General features: G+C 37.3%; 1 protein-coding gene across 4 annotated transcripts in view; it reads right to left on the bottom strand.

The window, feature by feature from the left end:
* RGS12 (regulator of G protein signaling 12) overlaps positions 1-23,846 on the bottom strand; it is a 78,645-nt gene extending 54,799 nt beyond the window's left edge. For all 4 annotated transcript variants that reach the window (XM_066317428.1, XM_066317423.1, XM_066317425.1 and 1 more), the window contains exons 1-2: positions 21,902-23,846; positions 7,936-8,055 (exon numbers count right to left, since the gene is read on the bottom strand). In XM_066317428.1, the coding sequence (XP_066173525.1) occupies positions 7,936-8,055; positions 21,902-23,758 (1,977 nt within the window). In that variant the 5' untranslated portion in view covers positions 23,759-23,846. The remainder of the gene's footprint in view (positions 1-7,935; positions 8,056-21,901) is intronic.
* Between the last annotated feature and the right edge of the window lie 209 nt (positions 23,847-24,055).

Below are 24,055 nucleotides of genomic sequence, written 5' to 3'. Positions count from 1 at the left end.
GAGCAAACATCCCTCCTTAGTTATTATTTTGTCATGCGACGTGACAAAAAGACATACCAGGTGACAAGAGGAGCAGCGAGGGAGGACAGGGACAGAGAGGCACCAAACCAGTCAGGCAGTTCCTCATTCCCACTCCTTCCAGGAGCTGCCTGGACAATCTCAGCAGCAGCTCTCAGCAGAGCAGTGGCCAGAACCATCTCCCACAGTGCTGCAGCACAAACAGGGAATGCTCCCAGTGCCCAGGACAGGCACCCAGCACCAGCTTCCTGTGCCAAGAGGACACCCACAGACCCACAGCCAGGGAACAGCACTGTCCACCCTCACATCTCTGCACATGATCAGTTTGGAGCATGGGTTCATCAAACCCACTATTCTGTTTCCAGTAGTGGCCACACATGGAAGTCTACAACAAGCAGCACAGGGCAGAATATCAGACATTTCCCTGATTACATTCTCCCAGACTCCAGGTATTTTTAGTTCAAGAGATTTCCTGAACCTGATGTGGCTTGTCTCCTTAATAATCCCCAGTGGCTCTCTTTTCCAAATACTTGTCCACTTTCCCTCTAGGACATGCAAATTTCTTGCATCCACAGCACTCAGTGGTGAGGCATCCCACAGACCAGCTCACCTCCCACATGAACAATCTTGTTCTCCTGTTTGTTTTGCTCCTGGCTCCAGCTATCTTTAATTAATGGTGTCGACTTCTTGTCCCAAAGGACAGAGTGAGCAACCAATCCCAAGCACTTTTCCTATGCCACCTATGATTTTCCACTCTTTCTTACACTTTTCTAAATCTTTTCTTCTTCTAATATAGCAGAACATTACACCCAAATAAATACAATACACCCAAATAAAGAGACCAGGTATGGAAAAACAAACCACAGTTGTATGCAATGGAATCATCTATTCTTGCTGTAATAATCCGTAATACAGGATTTTGCTTCATTGCTCCTGTACTGAGCTGTTGTTTACATGCAACTCTCCCTTATAACTCAAAGGCCTCACTTCTGAAAAGAAACAGTTGCTGAGAAACATATATATCATTTGTTATATGAAGCTAGAGCTATTTTGCGTCATTTGTATTACTTTACATTTATCTGCATACATTTTCATCTGCCACTTTGCTGCCCAGTCATTCAGTCTTACAACAGCAGCCTGGTCTCATCTTCAGAGACTGCTCTTGTCCTTATTACCTGGAGTAACTTACCTCACTGCTCACCTTCTTGGGAGGAGCCTTAAAAGATGCCCTTAAATCAACAAATGTAATATAAGAAACTGCAGCAAGGATCAGCCTTAACCATTAAATTGTTCTGCATTTCAGAATCAGTGCAGTAAATAGCAGCATTATTCTGCCTTAATGTCACATCCCTCAGACCCAGAAGAGGGAACAGCTCCAGTTCAAAGAAAGTAAGCCCAGTTTTTGAAGAATGCTAGGTTAGGGAGAAAGACAGCCCTGAGAGGTTGCCAAGCTAACAAGAGATCCATTTTTGTGAGCACTGACAGTTCTGTCACTACTCAAGGTAACCAGAACCAAAATAACAGAGCCATTGCCAAAGCCCAGTATCTTACATTGCTGAACTAAGGAATACAACCTCTCTGTAGCTTCAGGTGGTTACTTGAACTTGCTCACCCTGTCTGATCCTTGTAGTTCCACAAACTGCAGAGGTATTTACAGCCTGTGAATTCACCTGTGTCCCCTCAATCACACATCTTAAAAATGGCAGTACTACAAGAAAGCTAATTTATACAGAATACCAGTTTATCTCTAGTCCCTGAAAGCACATATTGTGCCTCTGGTTTTGTGGCAGAGATGGGCTTGTGTTGGAGAGCCAAGCCTAGAGGTAGTAAATGCTGACACAGCACTTGAGTGGCAGGGTCAGACAATCTACTGACTACCTCCCCAGGAAGAAATTTCTCTATAAAGTGCCAACTGCCTTTGCACACATGGGGTCCTAATTCCCTAAGGAATCCATCCTAGGCAACACTGTTGGTTTCTTCTCAAGCACCACAGCATGGAGTGAGCATTGCCCATATGCACCTCACAAAAAAAGCAGAGATGAGATCCAGGCTCTCAGCACATTCTCTGACTACTCTGCTTTTTACATGCAAATTTACATGGCAAATTTCTCCAGAATCTGAAGTAAAAAAAATAACCCCAAAACAGGAGAAAATGCTAAACAGTGACATTACTGAAGGATGGTCATTTTACCAATTGCAGTAACAGAAAATAAATCCCATTACTCTCAGCATCTGGGGGGGAAAAAAGCTATTCTACCATTCTGGATTGTATGTATAAACAAGTACCTCAAATTCACAATGAAGAGGTTGCACACAACTGTATTGATCTGTCGACCAACCCACCTTTGTCAGATACTTTACAAAACACTGTGAGGATCACAAGAACTTTCCATGAAAAAGTCTATAAATGTAAACTTAAGGGCAGAGAGTGAAAATCTCTTTTTTAAGTTATGGTATAGTATAAAATATCAGCAAAAACCTAACTGTAATGCTAGAGCAGAATCTGTGGAGAAAAATGTATACTACTAGCATGATGTTTCCTTCTTCAAAGAGATATAAATAAACTACCTGATAAGATCCCACATGCCAAAGTAAAACCCTGAGGATGATCCTCTAGAGAAGGCTGGAGAGTCTGAAATTCTTAGTAAAGCAGTCTAGAGAAGGAAATGTGAAACCAGATGATGCTGGACAGCATGGACAGTCCAGACAGTGCAATCCCCGTGTCCTGGCAGTGTTTCACTTACCAGCACAGGTGTGTGGCCACTGTGCAGCCCAGCAGCTGAACAACTCCAGCCAGGACTGTAGCAGCCCAGGGTCTGAACAAAGCAGAATGCCTGGCACAAATCACTGGATGTTTTCAAAATCTTACTGATTTGCTCCATGACCACATCAGTAATTCAAGGTAAAAACACCAATGTGTAATGTCATGACTGACTTACACTGTTTACAGCTAGACATCATGGTTCAGCAAGAGGGTTTGAGCCAGTATTTCAGGTTTGAGCCTGAAATCACTAAGCACACCTCTCACTGCTGCAGGAGCTGATCCCGGTGCAAAGGGAGAAGAGAAACAAGAACCTCATCTGGGGGCACAGATCCACAAATTTTCCAGCACAGCTGCATCAGGGGCTGCTCACTGTTTGCACTCAGACTTCAGAATATCCATATATGAGGCTGGATTAAGCCTTTAGGAACTCATTAACAGCATGCTAAAAATACAGTACTGCCTTTTACATACAAAAATGGAGATTTTTCTCATACAAACACTGTTACTTCACAACTGGCCTTTCCTTCAATTTTCATGAAAGCTGACAGCAAAACTGCCAATTGGTTGGTTCTATCTTGGATAAAAATTTGGACAAAATATTGCAAAGATGCAGTTCTTAAAGGGGGTACACAGTAGAGCATATTTTTAACTAATTGATGAAATCTAAGACAAAACTACATGTTCTTTACAAATATGGAATTCACTGTTATCAGCTGAGAATGAAGAGGCCTCTTGATTTAAATCATGTACTTATACTTGCCATAGTGGCGGCATTGTGGCCATTTTGATGACCTAAGAGCATCAATAAAGCAACCTCTGCAGGGAGAGTTAATACTTTTTATTAGATCACATGAAAGGGTGGGAAAAGTTTGGGGCATGTTTAGATCTTCTTGGCTGATTTTCCCAGTATACTAGTTGGTCTAATATAAGCTATTATCTCCCTGTGTAATCTCTGATTATTTAAATCAGTAAAACAAAAACAGGTACCCACTTAAAAACTCCTTATTAACTGAAATGAGCATTTGGGGGGGGGTTTGCCACCTGCAGATGCCAAAGTTAATATCCAGCAGAGACATGTCATCCATTAGTATAAAAACCTCATACCAAAGAGATGTGCTGTATGCTTTCAAATAGCAGATGAAACACAAAAAGTTGATTCAGTAGAATTAACAAAACAGGAAAAAAAAATCAAGCACTATTATCTATAATAATACCTAATAATACTACATTATTAGTGGTTATAGTTAAGATGGAACATTCTAACAAAAGTCCTTACACTGATTTTTTTAAAAAGAATACATGATACATTCCAACTTGGAAAATATTATTAAACTCTAGAAATTTGATACAAAAAACATTCTTTATAATATATGTATAGCTTTAAGGTCTCCCAAACAGGATGAGAACAAGGAAAAAAGCCATCAACAGCCATCTCTTTTTGTCCTGATATTTAGTTAAAAGAATTAAATCATCTTTAATTTCAAAAATAACTCTGCATTAAATGATTATTTAACAATACTTAAAGAATTTGACACTTGTTTTCCTAAGAGATTATGTCTCTCATTATACTACTCTGCCCTATTTTTAACCACAGAGAAGTGCAAAAAGTACAAGTACGAAAAATGATTTTCAGGAAAAAACAGCTTTGAATGTTCTTCTTGGTGAGGAGGAACCTAAATTTTTTGACTTCAGGGAAATACTGCAAGGTTCCCCCATTTTTACTGACTTCAAGAAAAATTAAAAGATGGGTGGCATGGGCTACAGTTGAAAATGTTACCAAAACTGGTGATGAATAGAGGAATCACAATTACTGTGTTTAAGGTGAATTTTTACATAGGTAGTGTTCTACTGTCTGCAGTCTCACAGAGACACCTTTAATGTGTTTATAAATAAAACACATAAGGTGTTTATAAACATCTTTTCCAGAACAGAATTGTGCAAGAGGATGAGAGTAGTGGCATTTACCTACAGGGAAGAGAAGTGGGAAGAAAGACAGGATCATGCCCTGTCATTAAGCCAAATATTAAATAATCATAAGGTTCTTTTAGCTTAAATTACACCTTGAAAATATGAACCAGAAAATATGCTAAAAAGTAAAATTGGTGCAAATCACAGAATGTTAACATGGTTCTTAATGGACACTATTTCATAACAACAAATTATTCACATAGGAAAATCTACTGCTAGATAAAACATGAATCTGTTCTTAAGCAGATTTTTTGTAATTTAATAAAGAAGATTTTCTAAACTGTGCATCTTCTGTTTTGTGAGACATTTTCCCTACCGCAATTATAGCACGACTGCACCATTAATTTTGCACTTTCATCCTATTTTGATTCCCTGGATTTTTAAAATAATCTTGTATACAGTTTATATTAGCAAAAAACAGCACCAAGACATTAAGCCTACAAACTTGTCTGTTTTTTCTATGTACAATACAGCTTCTGCAGGTAAGAGGAAAACACTTAAGGAGGGGCAACTATATCACTAATTCTATCTTACAACAATTCTATCGATGCACATATATCCAGACGTAATTTATCAAGTTAAAAGAAAAAGTAACATTTTCTAGTAAAATCATGTTTTTATTTATTAATACATGTATGAATATGCTGTATTCTTGGACACAGATTTTTAAGAATACATAAATAACAAATTTCAAAGAAATCACGCCACCTTATGGCAGCAGTCAGCAACACAGACAGCTGGTATTTGACACACTGTCATACTTTAACAAAAAATCCAAAACACAGCCTTTTTAGACCTGTAGGCAGTGACCAGGGTTCAGCAAATGCCCATTAAAAAAAAAACCATGGAACCTATTTACACTGCTCAATTTAGAAGATTAATTTGGATGCCAGCAGGAATCAAACCCACAAGCTCAGAGAAGCATATTAACTCCCGAATTTCATGTTTGGATTATTACCTTATCCATTCTGCTAAGATAACTGAAAGGAACACAAAAGCAAGCAAGTAGCCTATACAATATATTCACAGTCATTATTCCAAAGGTGGAGTCTCTAAGAATTTCCTGCTATTGTTATTTCCTCTTCCACCAACCCTAAATAGACTGCCTGAAATAAACTAAAACACGTACTAACAACATTGTGTTCTACTACACATAGTGTAAGAGTAGCTGGGACAAGTACTGAAGCAGAACATTGAAGACTGAACCAATACTAAAACACCTCAACAGTATTTTTTTTTGACATGCAAGGCTTTTGAAATCTTCTCTGCACTGCTGTTTCTCCTGGTGACTGGGATATTTAGGATATCATTCTCTTACAGCATGCAAAGCAAAAAAAAGATTTCAAAGTGAAAAGAAGTAGCTGGACAGAGAACAGTCTGCACCCACATAGCTACATGTAGGAAGGGCATTCATCCTAATACAGATTTGAATACAGACCATTTCTTTGTCCAGTTCATACTGTGACCTAGAATGAAAGTTTCCCCTTCCAAAGTAACTCAGTAACAATGAGAATGTTGGGACACAGATCGATTCTTAATCCCGCCTGTTGGTGCTATTATTTACATACACTAACGAACACCAGCTAAAACATAATGAGGGGGAGAAAGGACTTTTGGAGCCAGTTACTGTCATATCTTTCAGAAATTAATGGTAAGGCCCAAGTGTCTATTTGAATTGAATATTTACACAACATGAAACAGCTCCAACAACAGAAATTACTTTAATTTTTGATATTTAAAACACTCAAAACATGAGATGTGCAAAAAACCTGCATGAAATTTCAACCTGTAAGACTATGGAAAGAACCATGTTTTTCCTGTTGCATGTGAATTACTAGCACTAGGCTCTTTGGTATTCTGAGAGAATTCGCTCTTACTGCAACCAGAAATTCTGTCAAAACTGGATATATATATATATAACAGCAAACTTTCTCAATTTAGAAGAATCACCATTTTCTGATTAAGAAAGATGTAGCTAGATGGTTCCCAAACCCCTTTATCCAGAAGAGATATGTTTAAGTTAGGCAGTTACTGTATTCAAGTTATGAGTGCAAAGAAATTAAGAATTTTCCATAACTAGAGAAAAAAGCAAGACACTTAAAAGCTTAAAGGAGAACATAGAAATAGAAAATATAAAAAACAGAAAAATAGAAAAACATCTGATAAATAAGTAATTACAGTTCCTACCTGCATTCCCTAAGCAGGACAGAAGGTCCTCCATATATTCTGCTCTCTAAAAATCCCCTGCACTGAGCTCTCTTCTCCTTTAGTTCAGAGTCAGTGAAATGCCGTTCTTCCTACATTTTCCCACAGCAGAAAACTCAGTGTCTCCTTTCCTTCTCCCACCTCAAACGCTTTTTAAACACCTCCTTCCCATGTAGAGGGCTCAGTGTGCCACATTCCCTCCTGTGCTGAAGGGTGGTGTAGTGTATATTCCATGGCTCCTGTGCCAAGAGCTCTGCACATATTTTTGTTTCTCTCCAGTCACCAGACTCCCTCCAAATAACCATGGTGAAGGGGTAAGGAAGAATCTCTCCATTCACCTTCACATCACTGCAGGTCAGGTTTTCCTGAGGAGGCACACTAGGAATGAAGATCTAGTGAAGCCATATTGCTGCAGGAGGTTCCTACAGCAGAACAGGGAGATGGCTTTTCATTTCTTGTTTTCACCAAAACCAATATGGGTTGGCCACTGAGACCCAGACATCAGCTGATGTTACACCAGATGTAAAATAGCATAATATTACACTTAAAAGGACCCAAAATCACCAAGTTGATTAGAAATTCCTTTTTCTCAACTGCTGTCAAAATTCATCAGCTGAACAAAAACCACAATATGATGACCATCTGATTTTTCTATATATCATGATATATTAATTTCTGAAACATTATGAACATTTTGATCAGCAAAAGTGTATTGTTTGGATTTACACAAGACCAACAGTGATAGGAAAACTAAAGTCAGAATTCCACACAGAAAGAAGGGCTGCTGCTGGCAACCTATTGAAATATTGAAAAAAGACAGGCTCATACCTGAAATCTGTATTCTCCTCACAAAAATGTCATATGATAGTAAGTAACTTTATTATACTATTATATGACCAGCTTTCTTTCAGCAATTACCAGCATGATTTACTCTAAGTTCTCTAAGACTCAAATCTAAATTTTAAGTGAAAGTTAATTACCTCAAGGTCATCCAGAGAGCGAGTAATACTAAATCGCTTAGATCTTCCAAATGATCTTCGAGCAGAAGAACGTGGGGGAGGAGCCTGATTTAATCCCATTGAGCGTCCAAATTTTGCACCCTAAACAAAACAGAATATATATATTAGTTTACTTCTTTAATTTTATCACATTGCTGATCACAGTGAGATAGGAATTTAAGGGAAATGTAACAGGACCACAATTTCAAAACAAGTTAGTCATTTGTCATGCCCCTGTAAAATCACATACTGAAGTTCATTAAAGTTGACTTTTCCAGTCTCAAGTCAAATATCTTAAACATTCAGCACTAATTTACTGTTATTAACATGAATCATCAGTTAGGTTACTAAAATGTACACATGATACATCAGTAATAAAAGCAAGATGATCCTGGCTCTTTCCTGTCTTAATTGGAAACCATTTAACTACAAAATATTTGCGTTTTCTATAGGAAATTACCATCCAAGAAAAAATCTCACCCAGCTTCTCTTGGAACATTTCTCTATATTTTTAAAAATCTTATTTTGCTACTCTGTTTTTTAACGCCTTGCTACTGCAAAGTCCAACTTTTTAAATCACTTTTTGAATCAGTATAAAACTGCAGGAATTTTTGTTCTGAGGAAAAGCAACCACCTCACTTGGATGGTCCAGTACTAGAGTTGGTGCTGCAGTAATCAAATCTACTGGTTTTCTCTTGCCCCCATAATCATAGTCTTTCTCCCTAAAAAGTCACTTGATGTTGGTTAAGTTACTCAGCATGTACATATCAAGTTTATTCCAAATGGCAAAGTATAAGCCTGAACCTAAAATTAGGCACTGGTGCTAAGCAGATGTACATAAACTCACTACATTACAAAAGCTTGTGATTATGTGCCTGAAATTTTGGGTTCCTTTCACTGTAGCATTCAGTGTGGGGAAAATTCCTCCCTGTCTACTGATGCTTTTTTGCTTTAGAAAATAAAAGACTTTAAATCAGAGCAAATTCCCCTCTTTTTCATGTCAGCATCTTTCTTCATTATAGTAAGCTTAAAAATATATTTATTAGTACTTGTATAATTGCTCACTTGGCAGATTTGTAATATTTATTAAATTTTCTGTTTGTGTTCATTTCTTGCCTTTGGGCAAGTTTCTGTGCTCCGAGTTCTGAAATATTTTGGTCTCCCTTTGATCACTCATTGCAAAGTCTATGCACATCACATTAATCAAAAGAACAACCACAAATTTCGCATCCTCACAGCCTCATGCCAACAACCACTCATACAAGGCAGAAAAGAGCAGCCACAGCGTTGTACAGCCTCGGAGTTGTCTGCCTGTCTGCTAATTCCCATGGAGACAACACTGTTCTACAGCAACTGGGCTCTGGCCATCACCAGTGTTCTCAACAGATTCTGTTTACAAGCTCAAAGAATTGTCAAGACAAAACAGGAATCTGGATCCAAAGTATGCAGCAGGGTTCATCCCCTCAAGAGGCTTGAGAGTTCAGCTTCATTATTAAAAGTGATCTATTTTTCTATGAAATCTTTTTCTCTCCCAATTTCCAATTTACTAAAGGGTTTGGTTTGTTTTTTCTTGACTGAGAAGTAAATTGGGCAGGTTCTGCCAAAGCAACCTGGAAATCTAATAACTGGCTATTAGCTTCCAAGGTTTTAAGAGAGCATTTAAAAGTGCAGAATAAACAAGCTAAGATGATTTTTGCTAAATGATCAAATAAACGGGAAGAGGAAAACTGCTCTCTGTAAATGTTGACAAGCAAAACTCAGTGGAATGAGGACAGTTCCTGTCTTTTTGAGCAACTTTTAAAATCATCTCTGTTCATCCAGGCAGGTACTGCTGAGGTGGTTCACACCTGCCTCATCCCTTACAGCCACATCAGCCTTTCCTACCTGCATGCAAAGCTTACACCTAATGGAGTAATCTGTGCCACACTTCACCTCAACCCGACTAAATTCAGCAGTATCCACTACTGTTACTGCACAGCTGATCAAAACATCAACAAGGCTGCTCTTGGTTAAATGTTTCTGTAAGAACAACATGAATATACGTGTACATCTACTCAATTTCACCACTAGTCCAGTATGACCACACTAGTTCTGTGATTTTTAAATTCTTTTCATTTTCAATCCGAAAACTAGTGATAAAACTCTCAGACTATCAACGACTCAGCAAATTAATGGTATCATTAGTGCAAGTACAATTGGTACTTTGAAACTAATGAAACAGTTACAGAGTATGGATGCTTAATGGTCTTTGATGGGTTTTTTTAAAAGTAGATGCATGCCCGAGAGAACTTCATCTTTTATTGAAAATAAAAGGGAGAAAGAAAACAAAAAGGAAAAAAACTATCAGTAGCAGACATATCTATTCAGAATAACAAATACATGTTCACTTTTAATTCTATTTCATCCCCCAAAAAGAATATAAATTGTCCAGCATTTATTTAAATAGTAGAGACTGCTATATATGATTCTAGGAGATTAAGACAAGCACCTGGAGAACATGCACTCAATTTTTTAACAGTAATGTTACAAATTGAAGGAAGAGGAACCAACTGCCCAAAGACAAATCTAATTAGATTCCACTGGGAAGCAGATTGTAGATAAGATTAATTAGAACCAGATGCCCCATTTTGGAAGTCAATGCTGCTTACCTATTTGTGGTCAGAAGTATAACAAAGAAAAGGAGGGAGAGCAGACAAAAAACACTTGTAAATTGTGGAATGTTTTCTCTTAGAAAGTAAATTAGTATCCAATCAAAGTTTTTATTTATGGTTTTTGACATTCTTAAGCAAAGCTGACTACTGGGTGGAACAGTAAAGATAAGACCAGGTTAAGAAAAAAGAGACCCTAGGATTAAAACAATGCTTAAGCAATGATTACGAAAAATAAAAATGCACTGAGCTAACCATTTCCCCAACCCATCTGGATAACAATTGCAATTAAGAAAATATTTTCAACTGACAAAAATCTCTTCCTTGTTCTGAAAAATCAAATTAATTATCTAGGAAAATGAGGAGGGCATTACTAAAAAAAAACCAAAAAGACTGCAATTCTTGAGTATTTAATTTCCTGAGAAGTCTCCCTTTTCATTTTTTCTTGACTCTATTCCAGACATTCAGATTAGGAAGGCAGCTTCCTTCTCCAGATCAATTATAAAAATGGCTGTGCACACAACACATGCACACAAGTAAGGAAAGAATCATGTATCTTAAGCAAACAGCACCATTTTGGCAACTGTTTTTCATGGGACTCTGAAAAGCTGGAAATAAAAGCATCCATGACTTGAACAGAAAACAGCCATTGAAACTAGAGTGTACTAATCAGCACAGCTAAAGAAATCCACAGTATTTGAGCACAGAGAGATTGTTAGTGCAATGACTGATATTAATGTCATTTGTGCAGTCTGTTAGAAATAAAGAAATCATCGTACTTGTAAAAGCCTTTATTACACTATTAAACAGATATTAAAAACCACCGAATTATCCATAAGCATTTCAGAACAATACATGTATGACCAAAAATATGGCCAGGTTGGAGCAACCTGGTCCAGAGGAAGGTGTCCTTGCCCATGGCAGAGGGCTTGGAACAAGATGATCTTAAAGTCCTTTCCAACCCAAATCACTCTATGAAAAATATGCTGTTTCATTCTCTGTTAGCTGCTGAGCTAAAACACTGAAATTTGCTGCATGAACATTAGGCTGTAGGGTTGTTTGGGGGACTTTTTAAATACAGATTGCCTATAAGCCCTAGAATTGTTTATTATCCCTACCTTAGAGATTCTCTTCCAAAACCAGTACTGCTAAATCTATGAAACTATAAAAATATCTAAATAGTCAAGAAAAATCTAAGAAATTCTATCAGAGAACAGAATTAGGAACTAAAGTCCACCTGACATTTTACTAAGTGCCTTCACCTTAGAAATGTTAGGAATCCAGAAGCTAACAGAAAAGCACAGAAATTTGTCAAAGCAAGTTGATCAGTGAACAGCATGAGCTACAGCAATACATCCTCTCCTATTTGCAATGCAGATACTTGCCACCCTGCTACTACTATCTATCATGGTGAAAGTATAAAAGAACATACATCTAAAAGCCTTTATCCTGTTATGGTTTGGCAGATGGAGAGGAAAAACAACAAAGGATTAAAGGAATTAAAGTATTGATGCTCAAAAAAAAATCCATTCCTTTTTCTATTCTTATAAAAAAGTAAAAATTAGAATGGATTGAAATACCAGTTAAATATATAATTATAAGAGAAAAAAGACCATTAATGGCATCTGTGTCCTTTATCTTTTTTAATAAATTACTAGATCGCCCTTTTTTTTTTAGGCAAGCAGGAAATGGCAAGTGCAAATATGACAAGGAAAGCACAGAAAACAGGTCACCAGGGAGGACTAATACAGCAGCATTTTGTGATCATGTCCAAGTGAGAATGGTTTCTGTCTGAGAAAACGAATGGTGTACAAGAAAAGTACACATGAGAAAGTGGGAAATGTTGTAGTTCATGTATTAGCAAGGCAGAGGGAGTGAAGAAGGGTGTGACTCATGTCAGACTACAAACAGATGGACAGAAAGAACAAAAAGGTTCCAATATAAGATGATTTGCATAACTCTAATTATTTGAAGATAGAACTAAAAAGGATGAGCTCTTAGAAGTATTTTTAACTGATAAACAAGTTAGGCAGAGTTCCATATAAGTTTTTCAGCAGCAGTGGCAGCTTAAGGGTTTTGCATGTACCTCTAACAACTCCTGCAAGCTCACAAATTGCAGCAGGCTGTGCCTTCCTCTCCAGTAACAGTAAACTAGAGTTCACAAAATGAAGTAATCCTATTTCTAAGGCAGACCCACAGACAGTGATGCCAGCAAAACTCATGATATTCACTGCCAGCTCTGGCCTGAGCACGACAGGAACACTTTTAAGCTGGAACTACCAGAGAAACACAAGGTGAAACTGTGACAGCCAATATGTGACTGTGACCTGGAGCCTGAGGGCACAGTACAAAGTCGATGAAACCTGATCAATTATTCAGAACACAAGGAAACCAAACACCTTCAGAAAACATCTTCAATTAGCTGAAAGGAATTCCTAGCTATAGCATGAGCTGTACCATGCTCCTTCATATTCCAGCAAACGCACTTATCATGTATTATAACTTTGTAACAAATTATCATGTGCAACAACCTGAAATTTCCATCTTGTGCTAAATGGTCTTTGTGCCTCCCTACAGTTATTGCCTAGATATTACTAATAAATTTCCATTCCTCTGGTACTAGTTTTAAAGCTGAAGGTGCAGGAAGGGGTTGGCAAGAAAGGAGACAGGAGCACAAGAGACTAAGGAAGGAGAAAATTTTTGTTAGGAGTTCAGGCATCACTGACAACGAAAAAATACAGTGAGCTGGCAGTAGGAATCCAGAAAGGGGAGAAAAGGAGAAAGAAAAACTGTGAGGCTTTAGGCCAGCTTCCAGCAAATTTACAACCTTTCATGGAAAACACATTATAGTTTGTGATCTTGAAAGGAAACTAAAGGGACTAAACCCTTAGATGGGACAGAGATTTTGCCTGCTCTGTGGAAGAGCAGCAAGAAGGAAAGGTAAAATATAAGAAGGGAAACTAATCAAAAATGTTTAAAAAGCACTAACAAGCCTAATCATCTACATTTATAGAACTATGCTTTTTAAACTGTTTCACAGCAAAAGTTAATCTCACAAGATTTGAGTGAAATAGTTTTGGAAGTTTATATGTTTGATACAAAAAGCATAAGAAGGTAATTAAATGCGATGAACAAAGTTCTAGGAGCTCTAAGACAAAAATATCATTACCAGCAAGCACGAATTTTCATAGAAAATATTTTTCCTCCTGTTCAGGTGGAACAAGTACACTATATCCTGTGTCCTGGCCATTTAAGAGAATACAAAAGGACCACGCACATGCTAGAACAGTCACACAGAACTGCTAGCCTCAATTTAAGGAACTAAACTAATTAAGGAGCTCAACCGAATTTGGTACCTTCTCTGTGTCACAGACCTTAGTCATACTAACTATAAAATCACCAAATTTTAATTTGTCCTATTTCCAGCTATTGAAGCTTTTAAAAACTCTCACTCTTTAGGTTTGATTCTGCGACTTTGTATGGTGAAGTGCATAACAGTTTGGAACCCAGATAGATTGACCATATAATTTGAAAACTTCTGTGGATATTCAAAATTTGCCAAATTTAATCCTGGCTGTCAAGCCCCTCAGGAGAAGGATCAGTCTGGATTGGCAGTTCATCTTTAAAAAGAATGTAGGCTTAAGACTTCAGAAAGAAAGTTCCTGATTTAGACCTTTCTGAAAAGGGATGGGAAACAGGGATGCCACAGTAATGACAATAAGGCACACAAAATCTCAAAAAATAGTGAAAGGATCACAGGAAAAAAGCAGCTGATGCAAATATTATTCTGCCATCAATATTAGTCTCAAACCCTGATCTGGACTGCGTGGCTTTGTCTTCTTCTCTTGTCCATTCCCACCCTAAGCATCCACTGTCCTGATGGATGGCTTCTCTGCAGCAGAGCAGGTCCTGACCCCCCTGTGCCCCCCATCCCACCTGCCAGCATCACGTGCCCCCACCCAAAACTGACAGTGAAGCTCACAGTTCTTGGAAAAGGAGGGTCTGAGAACAGGATAGATTGAAATATGCGATATGTTGGGTGAGGACTTCTGGTATTCTGAGAGATAAATCAATCTGGGGAACTGGGAATAGAGCTGGCTGTGGTCCTGTCCCCTGGCCTGTCACAGGAAGCACTAAGTCCTGGGGTACAGGAATCTGTGCTGATAGAGAGGGCTCCAGGCGCTATGGACAAAACCAGAATGAAGTGACACCCTTCAGGCTGCCCTGCACTTGTGTCATCACCACAGAGGGACAGCACCTCACAAAACCCAATTAGATTACAGAGGGTTCATTAGAAAAGGTCTATCATCACTCAAACTTTACTCTCAGCTTTTCTGCAGGCTTTAATTACACTCCACTTCCTGGTCTGGGTTTTTTTTTTTTTTTTGGTTGGGGTACACCAGGATGACAAAGATTCCAAATGCTATATTCACCAGTGCTGACCAACAGATTTGATGACTTTTAAGAATACTCCTTTACTGATCAGATGATAATAACACATTTCATTCCCTTCTAACCATTACAATGGCATTTTAAATGCCAGTTTGGCCCATGATATAATGAAGAATGTTGCAAAATTTCATATAGTATCTACATGGACTCCAGGAAGACACAGAAAAGAGACTGTCCTGACATGAACATTCAAGTAAATGAAATTTAATGTTTGTCTCCTGTACTAAGGATATTCCACATAAAACACTAACGCATCTAAACTTCAGTACCATCCTAATCCCTTGTCAAGCCAAAAAACAAAACAAACAAACAAAAATCCCAACAAAACTCACAAATGTTGATGTTATTTATGCATATGAAAAAGTAAGATCATTTTCTCAGTATAACTAAGTAAAAGTATCTTCTGTAAGTTGGAAGCCCGGTAGTTGGAAATTGCAGAGGAACAGAAAGACCTTACTACACTGTGAATACAATGTGAAGAAAAATACAAGAAAGGACATAAGAACTAGTTTCAATTCATCTTGAACATTACGTAGGCATTAGCTGGGAACATTATTTCAGTATAGCCAAATAATCAGTAACAACCAAAATTCTGACCTGGAATCATCATAAAAGAAAAAAAAGAAAAAGAAATAAGCCTTATGAAAACACGCATTTTTAAAACTGCTTATAACTCTGGTAGCCATCTCAAAAATAATATTACAGGAACAATTATATTACAATTATGAAAAAACTTTTGGATGGGATAAGACTAAGCTGACTTCTGATTGGAAAATAAGTGATTGGTGATTGAGGTTTAAAATAAAAATAATATCACTAAGAGAAAGTGGAGAGGAAGACTGTTAGTATATCTATTAGCAGGTATGAAATGAAACTATACAGAAAGTACAATTATGCAGTGTTTTCTTTACACACTATTGAACTGCAGAATACATAAGTCAAGTGATATCAGGAATGCCAAAAGTACAAGTTCACATAAGTTTTAGCAATTCCATATTTATTTTTGTCAATTAAAGATCTTTACTCCATATGGCCCTATTTCTTTGTCCAGTGAAAAACTGGTATTTTACAACTCCCTTTCTCCTCTAAAATCTTCTCAACTGCAAGGAATTCGAACCTTTCTTAGTACAGACAATAACTTTATAATCTCCCATCTCAAAGCACTTATGTTTAAAACATAAATATTAAACTATTTTCATTATTTCAATTCCTTTTGTGCTAATTATTTTTTCCATGCCATTTTCTTTCTAGTACACAAATTTCAAACGAAGATATTTCACAAAAGTCAATGTCACTCTACAGACATTTACTGTCCAGATTTTATCTAATTTCTTTTTAAAAAAACACAGCCAGCATTATTTGGGCTTTTCATACACTTTCAAGATCCTAGAACCATTTTTTAAAATAATTTTTAAAGGTTACAATTCATATGAAAAGGCTGCATGGAATTACTAAATATTTAATTGCTTCTCATTTTCTCTAAGCAAAAATTAGAGGACCTATTTCCTAGATGCTTCTTTGCAGATTAATCCATATCAGCATATTCTCAGATCTAGCTTGGTGTTTGGGATTTTTCTTGAGTTCTCTTTAAGGTAGATAGGTAGATCTCAGATCAGATCAAAGCCTATAAATCCAAAAGTTAACATTAAATTTTGCTGCGTAAGAATAGCAATCCAGCTGCCATTAATTCTGCTTTAAAAACAGCTGTGGTGGAACAATTTAAGCTAATGAGCAAACAGAATTCTAAAGGAAAGGGGAAAAAACCATGTAATTATACAACAAAAAAACAAATATGGGAACCACAAAGCTTTGCCAACATTGTCTCTGCATCTAAAATATCTGCTTTGCAGTTAGTTCACCATCCAGTTACCAACAGTAAAAAACTGCAATTCTTGGATCTGAAACAAATTACAGATTTTTACCACCAAAAAAAAAAACATTTTTAACTCGGACAGCACATCTTTTTCAGTAACACTTGCTTTGGAAACAAAGACAACTCTGAATTAGTTACAGTTAAACTTTTGATCAAAACAGAGGAACAATAATAGCTGCCCATGAATTAGATTAGCAAGGAAAGATGCCTAAGTGAACCCCATAGGACTGTTTACCTTCTCTCCTCTACATTTTTACTATATTTACAGGAGCTTAAATTATGCAGGTTACCAAGCAGTTGATATATTTTATTGTTTTTAAAAAAATACACATTTTTTTAAAACAATAAAAAAAATTTGAAAAAGAAAAGGGAAAAAAAAAAAAAAGCAATACTACTATTGTCCAGTGAGTCTCATAAAGTAAGATTTTCTAATTTTTCTTCCTCTAAGATCTACAAATAGGGTCCAACAACAAATTCAAACTTTTCATCAGCACAAACAATAATGTGATCAGGACAAAAGTATAACAAATGTGAAAAAGTAAAGGATTTCTAAAAACCAATACCCAAAATTTTAAAATGCTTTTAAATTACATTTCAATAGATTTTGCATGCAGCCTAGGACCCAAATGCTAGTTATCAGGCTTAGGTTGCAAAACCTCTTTTGATCTTCAATGTTATACTCACTGCCACACTATTAAAACAGACTTTCTTCTTCAAAAAAGATAATGGTGAGAAGTCAATGCCTAAGATTCTGTCCTTAGGGAGAGAGAACCCAAATACTAAACAGACCACTATGAAGCTTTCCAGTGGAGAAAGGAGTATTTGCCCAGTAAAACTTAATTTAAAACAGTAATGGGTAGACATATTTTTGGCCAGGCACTAGCCTGAAAACAGAGAGTGAGGGTTGAACAAAATCAAACGTATTTATATTAATTTAGTCTACAGGGAAAGGAATGCTTCCCTGTTCAGCAATTTCTTAAGTCCCTTGCCAATTCTGACATCCCCTGATGTTTTCACATTGCTTATGGTGCTTTTCATTTGCGTCACCCAAAACTCATGCACAGGAGTGAGTAGGTAAGTGACTGGAAGTTAGTGGGATGCAAAAGAAGGTGGAAAGAGCAATGCAACAGCAAAGGCAGGACAGTGCAACTGGGATTACGAACAAAAATCAGAAATTATTCCATTCCCACCGAAACCATAGCCAGGCTCCTCATGTTGGTCTGACAGAGCTCACAAGAGCACACACCCCTACCCAGCACCAATCTCAGAGCAATTTAAAAGCTTCTTGTCACCACAAATCTTCCTTGTTATTTTCAGATAGAAAGGCACTCTTGCCTTCCATGATTTGCCTTTTCAGTAAATTTCTGCAACATCATCAGGCCTCTCCCTGCGTTTTTGCATCTGAGACCTACAGAAGCATGGACAGCACCAAAAAAATCCTCATTAGTTGCTTCAATAGAAATCTGTTCACATGACACCTTAGAAACACCAAAACCGAGAAGCTCAGTACAGGGAACAATATGAGGTGCACAGGGCCAGAGATATCTTCTAGTAAGTCTCAGTCAAAAGAGGTGGACTAGAACCAAAATCTCCCTGATTTAGTTCTCCTTTTGCCATGCAAAGAAACCTTTTTAAAAGATTTTTACAAAAAGGAAAATATCCAGCAATCACAAAAGTATGTGTTCAGTAATTTGGGGATAATTCGCAGTTACAATAATTAAAGAAAACAAGAAACCTCATGCTATCCACTAACAACAAAATTAGGCATTTTAACTATTTTCTACTATTCATACTTATATCGAATTTTAAAATGCCTTATAGTAGCATGAAGAAAATTATTATTTTAAAAGTAGGTTTGCCAATTATCACAAAATTAATCACAATTCTAATCTGTGAGCTGAAAATGTCATCACTAAAGGGAAAACAAAGCTCAAAAAATGTGTTTACTTGCTTGTAACCTGAGGTCTGAAATGCCATATCTGTTCCTACTCACAAGAAACACTTCCCAGGCTTCATTCTGAAAGTGCAGTTTTAAATAGATATGTTCACTAACACTTTCTCACATCTGCTCTCGCGTGCTGTATAATTCACAAATGTTTTGTAAGTGCAGCTATAAAATCTGGAAGTAGTCTATGCCCATCTTACCCCCCACTAGCCTTGTACAGTACAGTGTATTTTTTGAAATTACATGCTGTGATCATCACAGTTCATCTGCACAGCAGCTCTGCTAGAGCAGAATTGCATCCAGGAACTCATGTGTAATGAAAATTCCAAGGAAGACAGTGTTTAATATGGAAGGACAGAGTCCATCACAAGAATCTCTAGCTTTGGCAACCTTTTCTACCTCTAGTGGCTTCTGCATTCCCACTCATGAGATGTTTTACCTTCAGTATTGATGTAAAAGACAATTAAAAGCAATTTAAGTACTGTTCTGCCAAATAAAGACATAGACTCAGCCAACAGGTTGTAAAAATATTAATGTAATCCTGCATGGTCACTTTATACACTTTATTCTGTGACTGGAATGAGTCTGAGCAAGCTGTGTAAAAATAAGTCCTTACCACTTTAAAAGGTCACAGGAAGCTAAAAACCATGTAATTTTCTAGAACACAGGAGCTAACCCAACTGAATAATGGTTTGGAATGGGCAGTTTTACCACATCTCTTTACACAGAGTAATAAAAAAGTGTAAATTTCTCTCTTATGAAAATGAACTAGGCCTCTAAAATGCAAATACAGATTTTCCCTATTTCTGCAGTGCCTGAAGTATAGAGGTATGATCATCAGTAATGACATCCCCTGATTATTTTCATGAAATATTTAAGATGAGAACATTGTGCAACTTCATCTCTGTGAATACTCCAAATAGCCTTTATGAGCTTTTCTCATCAGTTTCAACAGCCTTCAATAATACTGAAAAATAAAATTAAAATGCAAAAGAGGGTCTGTAGCCTTAATGAAGAGATTACATGCTAAAGACATGTAGGAATTTTTAAAATGTTTCTTGCAAACAAAGTTATTAATCAAAGAACAGAATGCCTATTTTATTATCAGATTACTTAAAAGGGAAGTTTGAGATACTTAGTGTTGATTTATGCTGATCTGAGTGATCACCCAAGTAGGTGAACTATTATTATACTTTACCCACATACAGAGCACCTATCATCTCAAAAATGTAAAATTTTCTATGAGATTTTAATTAGTATAATCTTGACTTCCATGAAATAAGTGTTTCTGAAAAATACCTAATCCTTATTATTATCATGGACAACACTGCAGACACAAACTTATTACAGAGATCCCAAGGGAATTTCAGCAGCATCCAGTGCAGCACGTGGGACCAACTTGCACCATGCACCTGCACCAGATGCTGCACATAAAAAAGCCTTTTCCTTGGTCCATCAGCAAAGAGATCATGAAGCACACAAACTTCAGGGCAATGTTTACAAATTTCTGTTTGGCTTTTGAAAGTGTGAAACACCTTGTATTTAAGAACACTTGAAATCTAATTTTACTGTGGGTCTGGAGAACATTGCTGCCTGTAGCAGTGTTCACCTTAACAATACACTAGTGTATAACTATTATAGATACTAGTTTACTTCTTTTTATTTTCAGCACAAAAAGCATACAATAGAACATACACAAAAGTTGCTTGCCTTTCAGTGCAGGAAAAGCAATAAAAAATAATTTCTCTTTCCATACCAAACCCAAAATGTTCTGAAGTTCTGGAACCTAATCCTCAAAAAGGTTTTGTTTCTAACAGTACGAAGCAACTAATGAACTTCTATTGTCATCCACTTGATTAGCAGTTATATATTTTTTATCAGGTGAGAAAATACACACTTTTTCAAAACATATTTGGATAGCATGATGGACATCTGAAACAATCATATAAGTGATACACAAAACTTTCACATACAGTCTTTTGTACACTTTTTGTGCTAAAAAAAAAAAAAAGGCAAAAAACAAACAACTCTAGTGTATGCAATAGCGATACACTTGTGTATTGTTAAAGTGAACACTAATAAAAGCATGGAATGACAAAGCTTCCTGAAGGCTGATTTGGAGTATAAGATTCTGTCTTTCCCTGGAGTCAGCAAACATTTCAGATACAAAACTGCTGGTGATCCTTTCAGTATCAGAACAATAGCCTCCACTTTCTAGAATTCCAGTTATCAACAATAGACTCCCCTGAGATTAGTTCCCTCAACAGCAAAATGTGTGTGTCTCAAAGGGTATGTAATCATGCTGAATACTCTTCCCACACTAGGTTTTGTTTTTTAAGTCTCCTTGTTTTGTCTAATAGTAGACAAAACAAGAAGAAACAGCAATTTGGAAAAAAATTTTGATTTACAGGCTTGTTGGCAGAATGTTAGATTTGTGACCTACCACTACCAGTTTTTTATGTCAGTTTTTAATGCCACTTGTATTGAGAGGTTTGCCGAAGTGAAGTTTTGCTATAAAACAGTCTTGCTCAGTTAAAAGTGTATAATCCAGGTTTTTGACTAACGATTAGACTACATCTCTATAAAAACAGATGCCATTAAAATAACAACATTTGCAAGCCAGTCTTCTACAAAAAGAAACCAGACTAAAGATGTACTGTTTCCATTCTTTTGCAGCTGAAGGTCAGAAGAAACTGAAGTTGCTAAAATATCATGCCTCCTTTTCATTTCAGTGCCACTGAAACATTTGGAAACAATGAAGAGACAAGAAGAAAAGTGAGAAAGCCCTAACAAGACAGCACTTCCAGCAAAACTACAATTCCAGAGCTGCACTTAATTAAAGAGGAATATGCAATTCCTCTGCAGACAAGAGAGAAACGTATTATTTTCTTCATCTGAAATTTTGTAAATTATACAATACACATTTAAATTTTAATATGCAAATATTACCATGTAAAAGTACCATAGGCAGATGGGTTTGGGTGTGGGGTTTTTTGATACTGTTCAGGACCAACACCAGCTTATTCTTACCTTTTTATCTTCTTTAGATTTCCTGATACTGTGTGGAGGGCCAAATTTGTTCTGAATGCAGAACATCTTCTTGGACCATTCACTTTTGTGAGATTTTAGCTGTGGCTGACCAAAGCTGCCATCCACTCTGTATCTGTCAGCTGGAATCTTACTCATTGGTGGGGGAAGGGTCCCACAGTTCACACTGGACCAGCCATCCGTGGAGTCCGTGTACGACTCCTGGTCACTGGCATTTCCATGCTGCCACTCCTGTAAAACGTGCACAGGCAGCCACCTCTGATTGCCCATGCCTGCAGGGTTTTTCTTGGATGGGGGTACTGAATTTCGGGAGGAAACCAGTGGAACTTCAATACGAGCACAAGGGCTCAAGTGTTTGCTTACATTTTGGGACTTATCATTCTGAATTACTTCTAAAGGGATGTTTCCCTCTTGCTCATGACAGAAGCCATTCCAATGGGAAGCAGGCTGATTTTGTCCCCTTCCTACTGGATTTTCCCATATGCTGCTAGGAATGTGTTTACTTGGATTGGTCCCTAAATCAACCACCAGAACTCTATTATTCTTTTCTTCTTGGTTGAAATTCCCAATTCCACTATCACTGTTACTGCTCGTGCTGTTATTCTGATGAGCATCTGCATCGCCATCAAGGAAAGCCCTTGCACGCATTCCCTCAATCAATTCCCCCATATCCCTATACAGGACAGAAATAAACTGCAGGACAGGTAGAGATGACGTTGGAAACTCCAGACAGCCATTTGTGTCTGGATCTGCTGTACATTCCAGTCCAAAACGTCTTGCTATACCCTGGTGAATTTTATGATGAAATAATTCAGGATCCACCATAAAAACATGGCAAGATGTCCTCAGGACTCCTTCATCTTCCTGAGCCAAGCTTGCATCATCATTTGTCTGCATTGTAACTAGTCCAAAGAATCTTCTATCATCTGGGCAAACAGCACTGAATGCCAGTTTCTCTGCAGGATACTCTGCCACAACACCTGATTTGTCACTGCAGAGCTGAATACAGTCATGCATTATCTTCATCATCACCAGGGAATGGATTTTTTGCTCTGCCCGCAGACGTCTCATGCACCCACGAATGGCCTGCAAACTCTCGGTTTCCAAATTCGCGGTTGTCGAAGGGAGCTCGATGGAGCCTAAGTAACCTACAATCATGGCAACATTCAAAATGCTTGCATCTAACCCAAAGTCTTCTGCACTCTCCAGTCCAATCCTAAAAACTGAATCATCATTCAGAACTCTGGCTATTTCTTCCTTTGACAGCAGGTTTGGATTGCTTACACTTTCATTGCCAGTTTCAAGTTTCATAGCAGCAGAAACTGAAAATGATTTTTGTTTTGGTGCAGAATTATCTGAGTTACCAGCACAAAGAGAAGGATTCTCAAAGATCATGTTGAAAATGCCACCAGACTGCATTTCTTCAACAACTTTCTCTGCCCTGTTTATACCCAGAGCTTTTGAGTCGGGTTTGGGTTTCAGCCACCCCTTCCCATCATAAAAACCAACTTCTTCATCACTTGAACATGAATCCATATGACTAATCCCTTCAGCAATAACCATGTGCAGGACTCCAGAACATTTCCCTATAAGTTTCACTACATCTTCATGAGAGGCTTTTTTAACATTGATTTCATTAACTGCAAATATCTGATCCCCTGCTTTAAGCCCAACATAATCTGCAGGGCTTCCTTTCATCACACAACTAAGAACACAAGGAGCTTGTCCAGAAAGGGTAAACCCATAACCTGCTCTTCCTCGAGCAACTTCCACGCTTCTTATCCGTGGAGGAGCATGCATGTTGAGTCGACGTTTGACCGTTTCTCCTGGTCTGTACATTTTGGTTTGTTTTTTTTTTTCCTAAAATAGGAAAACTTCTATTTAGTCCAGTTTTTTGTCATGTTTCAAGAGTATCACTCCATCTGATGAAGATCTAAAGAAAGAAAGGGAGAATATTTTAATTCTCATCATATTTCAGGTTTTTTAGCACCCAGTACTCCCTTTACTGTTGAGAAAAAAATTGCTAGTGAAGTCTAACAAAAACTATTGCCAGAGAATTAACTCAAAACCGTTTGAAAACAACAGGTATCACAGTGTTAATTTTAGTGATGAGAAAGGAGTTGCAAGTGCAAATAA

Source organism: Sylvia atricapilla, chromosome 4 (genome assembly GCF_009819655.1).
Source record: "Sylvia atricapilla isolate bSylAtr1 chromosome 4, bSylAtr1.pri, whole genome shotgun sequence".
In the NCBI taxonomy this organism is placed as follows: domain Eukaryota; kingdom Metazoa; phylum Chordata; class Aves; order Passeriformes; family Sylviidae; genus Sylvia; species Sylvia atricapilla.
The sequence above is the reverse complement of the archived record's forward strand: the minus strand, read 5'-3'. Positions and strand labels throughout refer to the sequence as shown.